The 9,342-nt window shown below is 43.1% G+C and overlaps 1 protein-coding gene across 3 annotated transcripts in view; it reads left to right on the plus strand.

Moving 5' to 3' along the window:
- The window catches only part of plgrkt (plasminogen receptor, C-terminal lysine transmembrane protein), a 47,659-nt gene extending 41,355 nt beyond the window's left edge, over positions 1-6,304 (plus strand). For all 3 annotated transcript variants that reach the window (XM_073048661.1, XM_073048659.1, XM_073048660.1), the window contains exons 4-5: positions 3,088-3,197; positions 6,051-6,304. In XM_073048661.1, coding sequence (XP_072904762.1) covers positions 3,088-3,197; positions 6,051-6,172 — 232 coding nt within the window. In that variant the 3' untranslated portion in view covers positions 6,173-6,304. The remainder of the gene's footprint in view (positions 1-3,087; positions 3,198-6,050) is intronic.
- Positions 6,305-9,342: the final 3,038 nt, after the last annotated feature.

Raw genomic sequence — 9,342 nt, forward strand, 5'->3', positions numbered from 1 at the left:
TCATGGTGATTATTTAAGTTTGCCATTGAACATCGCTCTTGTTCACTAATGTCCTTCACTCTGGCCTTTCTGTGACTCCTTATACACATGAGAGAAGTAGTCTCTCATCAGTGCAATAGATGGTTAGTGTTGGCCTTGTCGATAAAGGGTAAATAATAAAGCACATTTGGGCCTAAATTTCACTGTCTTGTTCCTGGGTGCCATTGCATTGGTCTATGTTGCTGAAGAAAGCTCAGAAAAACTGGACATTTCAATGATGCTAATTGATAAGCACTCCCCCATTCCAGGAACAGCAGAATTCCTTACTAGTTCCAGTACAGACGCATTCAGCCAAAGCTTCTTCAGTCATTAAAGACACATACGTAAGAGCAGGACACTTGTTTAGCTTCTAGAGACTAAGATATCCTTCATTAAGTCTATCCTGTGATTCCTGAGAGAACAGAGTGTTCTATTAGTTTTACCATCAAGTGCCTTGAAAGATTGGGTGGCCCAGAGATCCTCCAATGTTAGAGATGGTGGGAGATAGTCAAAGAACTTAAGGTTCTGAACGCCTACACTTTGTAGAAGTCTGTAATGCCAATGCTTACTGTTATACATACTACTATGGTTGAAGGAATAGTCGATGAAATCTAGCTGAATGAGAGCAACTCCTTAAAGAGCATCAGTTTGATCAGCAGACTTTGAGATGTGTCAATTATTAGCTAATGTGGACTGGGATACTTCAAGATGTATTTGGTTTATGGACATGATGTAAATGGGATTAGTGCAGTGAACAGCAGGTGGTACGGACATGGTTGGCTAAAGGGCCTTTCTCGGTGCTACACGCAGCTTATGACTCTATGAAACAAGGAATGTTGAGAGTCTGGCCCCAGGGTGCCTGGAAGATACCTTTTACACCTCCTTCTCAACCAGTCTGGTGTCATCCAAAAAGAGTATGCTGAAGTGCAAAGTTAAAAGTAAATTTATTATCAACGTCTGCTACCCTGAGATTCATTTTCTTTTGGGCATTTGCAGTAAATTCAAAGAAACACAGTAGAAAACAATGAAGAATAGACAAATACCCTATGAACAAAAGACAACAACTTGTGTAAGTACAAAAGGAAACAATAATAATAAATGAATATTGATAACATGAGTTGTTGAGTAAAAGTAAGTCCATTGGTTGTGGAATCAGTTCAGTGCTGCGGTGAGTGAAGTTACCCTCTCTAGTTCAAGAGCCTGATGTTTGAGGGATTGTGGAGAGTGCTGTATATTGACTGGCTGCATCATGGCCTGATATGGAAACACCAATACCCTTGAATGAAAATTCCTACAAAAATAGTTGATGCGGCCCAGTCCATCATGGTAAAGCCCTCCCAACTACTGAGCACATCTACATCAAATGCTGTTGCAGGAAAGCAGCATCCATTATTAGGGCCCCTGTCCCACCACCCAGGACATGCTCTTTTCTCGCTGCTGCTGCCATCAGGAAGAGGGACGGGCACCTCAGGACTCACACCACCAGGTTCAGGAACAGTTATTACCCCTCAGCCATCAAACTGTTCCACCAACGGGGATAACTTCATTCAACTTCACTTGCCCCATCATGTAAGTGTTCCCACAACAAATGGATCCACTTTCAAAGATTCTTCATCTCATGTTGTTGATATTTATTGCTTATTTATTTAATGTTGTTATTTCTTTCTTTTGTATTTGCACAGTTTCTTGTCTTCTACACACTAGTTGAATGCCCGAGTTAGGTGGTCTTTTGTTGATTCTATTATGTTCATTATTCTGTAGATTTATTGACGATGTCAGCAAGTAAATGAATTTCAGAGTGAACGTTTATGGACTTCGATAATAAATTTACCTTGAACTTTAACAACTGATTAACAACCCATTGGCGTTGTAGCGAGGTACCCGTATCGTGCTGCCGTTTGCGGCCTCCTGTTGTGGGTGTCGTACCCCGTCGGACAAGACGCTGATTTCTGCTCTGGTGTCGACCAAGAAGCGGTGTCCCAACTGTTTGTCCCAGACGTACAAGAGGCTGTCCTGGTGGCCAGCCGCCATAGTCATTAGCGGCTGCTGGCCCTTGCAGGGCGGGCGACAACGGCGGGCTTCTGTGCCCCACTGCTGGTGGTAGAAACACCACTGTTCACTGTCCTCCTCACTCCTGCCTCTGTGTTGTGTGCACCCCCCTGCCGGGCCTGGTCTGGTCTGCTGTTGGGCGCGTGGCCTGGTAATCTGACCGACGGACGCCACGCTCTCCCTCTTGGCTTTCCACAGCACGTCTGCCTGGGCCGCCACCTTCCGGGGGTCACTGAAATCTGCATCAGCCAGCAGCAGATGTATGTCCTCGGGCAGCAGCTCTAGGAACGCCTGTTCAAACATGAGGCAGGGCTTGTGTCCGTCAGCCAGGGCCAGCATCTTGTTCATCAATGCTGATGGCAGTCTGTCTCCCAAACCATCCAGGTGAAGCAGGCAGGCACCTCGCTCACGCCGTGAGAGGCCAAAGGTCCCAATGAGCAGCGCTTTGAATGCTTCATATTTGCCTTCTTCCGGGGACGACTGTATGAAATCCGCAACCTGGGCGGCCGTCTCCTAGTCAAGGGTGCTCACCATGTGGTAGTAATGCGTGGAATCAGAGGATATCTGCCAAATCTGGAACTGGGCTTCTGCTTGGCTAAACCACACATGTAGTCGCAGCGTCCAGAAAGTCGGCAGTTTTAGCAAAACTGCGTGAACAGATGAAGAGTCGGTCATCTTTGGTCCAAATCCCATTTGGATCGTCGGGGTCACCAATGTAGCGATGTACTACATACAGAGCTAGAGACGACACGCAGTCGGTAAGTCGTTTCGAGGCTAGTTTATTCAAACTTCGCGGCGCTGGCATTTAATCCCTAGCGCCCGCCCTCTCTGGGCGGAAATGACGTCAGAGGTGCATTACCAAAGTCTCTCCCCGCGCGCTGGCTACTTGTGAGCCGGTTCGCCTGCGTAGAAAGTGGGTCGCTACAGCGTGTATTTTGAAAGGAAGATCTAAGGAAACTAATTCTTCCTCCCTCCGATATCTGCATTTCAGATCTGACCTGGACTGTTTTCTTTGTGCAGAGCTATGAAGAAGAAGTCACCGAGATTTCTGGTCCCCATTATTCCCCTGAGCTTCATCTTCGCTTATCAGTATGATCTGGCTTATGGAACATTAATGATGAGAATGAAAGGTAAGATGCATCAGTAATGTCACTACAACTTGATGAGCACTGTCAAGGACTGTATGTTTCTGTTGAAATGTTTGAGATTACACTAGGCTTTATAATTTAGTTTAAACTGGTAGATTTAAGACCAATAGAGAGGAGTTGTTTCCTTATTTGGTGTAATCAAGACAAGAAACCATAGAAAGGGCTTCTGTGACAGGATGTGGAAACCATAGAAAAGGTGTAGAGGAGATTTACAAAGATGTTGCCTGGATTGGGGAGCATGCCTTATTAGAATAGGGTGAGTGAATTTGGCCTTTTCTCCTTGGAGCGATGGAGGATGAGAGGTGACCTGATAGAGGTGTATAAGATGATGAGAGGCATTGATCATGTGGATAGTCAGAGGCTTTTTCTCAGGGTGGAAATGGCTAACACAAGAGGGCACAGTGTTAAGGTGCTTGGAAGTAGGTGCAGAGGAGATGTCAGGGTTAAGTTTTTTACGCAGAGAGTGGTGAGTGCGTGGAATGGGCTGCTGGCGACGGTGGTGGAGGCAATTTCGATAGGGTCTTTTAAGAGACTCCTGGAGAGGTATATGGAGCTCAGAAAAATAGAGTGCTATGGGTAACCCTAGGTAATTTCTCAGGTAGGGACATGTTCAGCACAGCTTTGTGGGCCAAAGGGCCTGGATGCTGAGTCATAGTTACAAACAATGCACAAACTGATCATCAGTCATTTTTGTAAACAAAGGAAAGAGCAGGAGAAGTCACTCAGCCCCTCGAGTTTGCTCTACCATATAGTAAATTCATAATCTGTTACTCCCACTAACATATAAAAATATATATTGACTTTGTTTGATAAACGAGCTTTCCGAAGTGCACTGTTGTGACTCTTAAATAACAGCTTCTCACATTTCCCCTTGTGAAACCAAGATGATTTGATGAATTGTGATAAAGACTGTTCATGATCTGCTTGAAGATTCAAGAGAAGAATGTTCCAGTCCTGTTCCTTTATTGTTCTAGCTAATTTTGAATTTTTGAGTAATAGGTTATCAAATGATTAATTTTACATTCACTATTGTTTCTAAGAACATTTACTAGTGTTAATTTATTCATTCAAGTAAATTGCTTCTTGAAGCACTGCTGCAACAGTTTAACTATTCGATAACAAGATTCCTCTCAATTCTTCTTAAGCAGTTAATGTCAACCCCAGGCTGAATTCAGTTATGTATTTAAATAAAATTGTGTTTGCTTTTCATAAGACCATAAGACATAGGAGCGGAATTAGGCCACTAGGCCTATAAAGTCTGCTTTGTAATTCCATCTTGACTGATTTATTGTCCATCACGATTCCCTTCACCTACCTTCTCCCCAAAACCTTTCACTAATCAAGAAACCATCAATTTCTGCTTTAAATCATTTGGCCTCCACAGCCTGCTTGTGACAATGAATTCCACAGATTCACCACTCTGACTAAAGAAATTCCTCCTCTTTGTTCTAAAGCGCTTTCTTTCTATTCTGAGGTTGTGTCCCTTGGCCCTGGAGTCCCCCACTACAGAAACTTTCTCTTCCTGTCCACTCTAACTTGGCTTTCCAATATTCAGTAGCTTCAATGAGATCCCTGCAACCCCCCCCCCCCAATTCTTCTAAACCCCAGCATGTACGAGCCCAGAGCCATCAAGCACTCCTCATGCATTAACTCTTTCACTCGCAGGATCATTCTCATGAACCTCTTCTGGACACTCTGAAATGCCAGCGCACCTTTTCTCAGATAAGGGGCCCAAAAACTGTTCACAATATTCCAAGAGTGGTCTGACCAATGTCTTATAAAGCCTCTGCATTATATCCTTTTATATTCTACTCCTCTCAAAATAAAATCTAGCATTGCATTTGCTTCCTTACTGCTGACTCAACCTGCAAGTTAACCTCTGCTTTGATTGCACCTTTGATTTTTTGAATTTGTTCCCCATTTAGAAAATAATCTATGCCTTATTCCTTTTACCAAACTACATGACCATATCCTACCCAGTACTATATCTGCCACCTCTTTGCTCATTCTCCTAATCTGTTGAAATCTTTCTGCTGATTCCCTGCTTGCTCAACCTTACCTGGCCCTTCACCCATCTTTGTATTGTCTGAAAACTTGTCCAGAAAGCGATCAACTTCATCATCCAAATCATTGACATGTAATCTGAAAAGAAACAGTCCCAACACTGACCCTTGTGGAACACCACTGGCAGTCAACCGGGAAGGAAGATCAGCCCAAAACATTACCAGTTTATTGACTTCCACGGTAGATGCTACCAGACCTGCTGAGTTCTGCCAGCATTTTGTGGGTGTTGTTCTGTATTTCCAGATCTGCAGGCTCTCTTGTGTTTAACCCCTTTGTTGTCAATCTTTTCCCTCCTGTGAGTCAGCCAATCTTCTATCTATGCCAGCGTCTTTCCTATAATACCGTGGGCTCTTGTTTAGCAGCCTCGTGTGGTACTTAATGCAGCTCTCTTAAAAAAAATCCAATAATTAAGACCCACTGACTCTCCTTTGCCTTTCCTGCCTGTTATTTCACGACAGTTTCCCTTTCAGTCAGTTACATAAAGGAATATAGCTTGATGTTTTACAATAACTGGTCCATTTCTCATAAAAGAATATAATAGTTGTATTGTTTCTGAAGTTGCATGCCTTGATGCTGAGGCTGCTATTTTCAGATTGTAAGCACCAGAAGGAATATTCAACACTTATTAAGAAAGGCATTGTGTGTGGATTTGTTGAATGTGAAAGAAATCTCGTCATCTATGCATCTATTTTCTGAATTACAAAGAACTTTTGATGAGGATTAAACATCTGGCAATAATCTGGATTTGATTGTCACAATTTTACATTCCAGATGAGGCAGAGAACATCATTGATACAGAGCAAGCACGACTTGGGATGCCAAAAGGGGTGCCAACGTTTGAAACCATCGAAAAAGCAAGGAGGGCTCGGACTACAGTTTTCATACAAAAGTAGACTACTAAATTAAAAAAAAGACCCAATGGATTGAAGAGAAAGAACGTATAAATGGCACGCACTTGTTCCTGCATGGATCTGTTGACTCATCCTGTAGTTTTTATCTTAATAAATTGTTCTTTCTTTAATAAAGCTTCAAACATTCTGGATTTTTTTAATTATCAAGCTGAGTGACAAACAATCTTTGGGGTCAAACACCATCTGTGGAAAGTGTCGGCTGACCAAAGGTAAGGAGTGAAAATATAGAATGAAAAGATCTGGGTCAATCCAACCCTTTTTCAGCAGATTAGATGCAGTAAGTGTTGGTGTCGGAGCCTTACCGAAGGTCGGGAGAGACAGAGAGAATAAGAAGGAGTAGCTTCAGGTAAGGCCGGTCTTTTTTGGCGCAGTAAGGTAAGTGTCAGTGTCAGAGGCCTAAACTCAACAGCAAATAAAAAGAAGGTAGAGTCAAGTGGAGCGGCCATTGATAGGGGAAGAGTTTGGCTTAACAGGTAAACTGGTAATGTTTTGGGCTGATCTTCCTTCCCGGTTGACTGCCAGTGGTGTTCCACAAGGGTCAGTGTTAGGGGAATATTTGCTTGGTTGTGGAGAATGTGTGTGAGGTACTTAACAAGTACTTTGCATCAGTATTTACCAAGGAAAAGGACATGGAGGACCTGGAGACCGGTGCTAAGTGTATAAATACATTAGGGCATCTAAGAGTTCGAGGAGGAGGAAGTGTTTGGCATCCTAATGAGTATTAAGATGATTAACTCCCCAGGGATCGATGGGATTTACCCCAGTTATTGAAAGAGGCAAGGTACGTGTCCTCTTTCGCCACAGGTGAGGTCCTGGAGGGCTGGTGAGTGAGCAGTGTTGCACCTCTATTTAAGAAGGGAACAAGGGAAAGTCTTGGGAACAATAGACTGGTGAGTCTCACATCAGTTGCAGGGAAATTGCTAGAGAAAATTCTTAGGGTAGGATTTATAGTTGCAAGATGAAGTTTGTGAAACCTTTGCAATGATCTGGTTTTCTGCATTAATTACTCATAAAATGTGGTCTGATCTTCATCTAAGTCACAATAACAGACAAACATAACCTGTCTAAACTAATAGCACACAAACAATTGTTCTACTTCTCATCAATACTGAGAACACCATTTAAACAATCAGAGCCTTGGTTCAAAAAGTATGTGAAGCTCTGGGGTATAGCCTTCTACAAAGTATTTGGAGTCAGCTGTTCCAGTCAATGAGATGAGATTGGAGGTGTGGGTTGTAGAGGTGCCCTGCCTATAAAAATACACACAAAGTCAGGTTACTGACAGAGCTTGCTCTTCTCAAGAAAGATCTGTTTATGTGCACCATGCCTCAATCAAAACAACTTTCAGAGGCCCTTAGAAGAATAGTAGAGATGCATGAAGCTGGAAAAGGCTACAAAAGCATTTCTGTAAAATTGTGTTCATCAGTCCACAGCAAGAGAAATTGTTTACAAATGGAGAGATTCAGTACTATTGATACTCTCGCTAGGAGTGGGCAACCTGCAAAGATCACACCAAGAGCACAACATGAAATGCTGATGGAGTGAAAAATAACCCAAGGATAACAGCAAAAGTCCTGCAGAAATCTCTAGAACTTGTTAAGGTCTCTATTCATGTGACCACTATAAGAAGAGCACTGAACACGAGTGGTATCCACATAGAAAACCACTGCTCTCCAAAAAATAAAACACCTGGATGTTCCATGATGTTTAAACATAGAAACATAGAAAATAGGTGCAGAAATAGGCCATTCGGCCCTTTGAGCCTGCACCACCATTCAGTATGATCATGGTTGATCATCCTCCATACCCCCGATCCCTTTAGCCACAAGGGCCATATCTAACTTCCTCTTAAATATAGCCAATGAACCGGCCTCAACTGTTTCCTGTGGCAGAGAATTCCACAGATTCACCACTCTCAGTGTGAAGAAGTTTTTCCTCATCTCGGTCCTAAAAGGTTTCCCCTTTATCCTTAAACTGTGACCCCTCGTTCTGGACTTCCCCAACATCGGAAACAATCTTCCTGCATCTAGCCTGTCCAATCCCTTAAGAATTTTATACGTTTCAATAAGATCCCCCCTCAATCTTCTAAATTCCAGTGAGTATAAGCCTAGTCAATTCAATCTTTCTTCATATGAAAGTCCTGCCATCCCAGGAATCAATCTGGTGAACCTTCTCTGTACTCCCTCTATGGCAAGAATGTCTTTCCTCAGATTAGGGGACCAAAACTGCACACAATACCCTAGGTGCGGTTTCACCAAGGCCTTGTACAACTGCAGTAGAACCTCCCTGCTCCTGTACTCAAATCCTTTTGCTATGAATGCCAACATACCATTTGCCTTTTTAACCGCCTGCTGTACCTGCATGCCCACCTTCAATGACTGGTGTACAATGACACCCAGGTCTCGTTGCACCTTCCCTTTTCCTAATCGGCCACCGTTCAGATAATAATCGGTTTTCCTGTTCTTGCAACCAAAGTGGATAACTTCACATTTATCCACATTAAATTGCATCTGCCTTGAATTTGCCCATTCACCTAACCTATCCAAGTCACCCTGCATCCTCTTAGCATCCTCCTCACAGCTAATACCACCGCCCAGCTTTGTGTCATCCGCAAACTTGGAGATGCTGCATTTAATTCCCTCATCTAAATCATTAATATATATTGTAAACAGCTGGGGTCCCAGCACTGAGCTTGCGGTACCCCACTAGTCACTGCCTGCCATTCTGAAAAGGTCCCGTTTACTCCCACTCTTTGCTTCCTGTCTGCCAACCAATTCTCTATCCACATCAATACCATACCCCCAATATCGTGTGCGTTAAGTTTGCACACTAATCTCCTGTGTGAGACCTTGTCAAAAGCCTTTTGAAAATCTAAATAAACCACATCCACTGGCTCTCCCCTGTCTACTCTACCAGTTACATCTTCAAAAAATTCTATAAGATTCGTCAGACATGATTTTCCTTTCACAAATCCATGCTGACTTTGTCCGATGATTTCACCTCTTTCCAAATGTGCTGTTATCACATCTTTGATAACCGACTCTAGCATTTTCCCCACCACCGATGTCAGACTAACCGGTCTATAATTCCCTGGTTTTTCTCTCCCTCTTTTTTGAAAAAGTGGGGTTACATTAGCCACCCTCCAATCCTCA

Source organism: Hemitrygon akajei, chromosome 6, assembly GCF_048418815.1.
Source record: "Hemitrygon akajei chromosome 6, sHemAka1.3, whole genome shotgun sequence".
NCBI classification, from domain to species: domain Eukaryota; kingdom Metazoa; phylum Chordata; class Chondrichthyes; order Myliobatiformes; family Dasyatidae; genus Hemitrygon; species Hemitrygon akajei.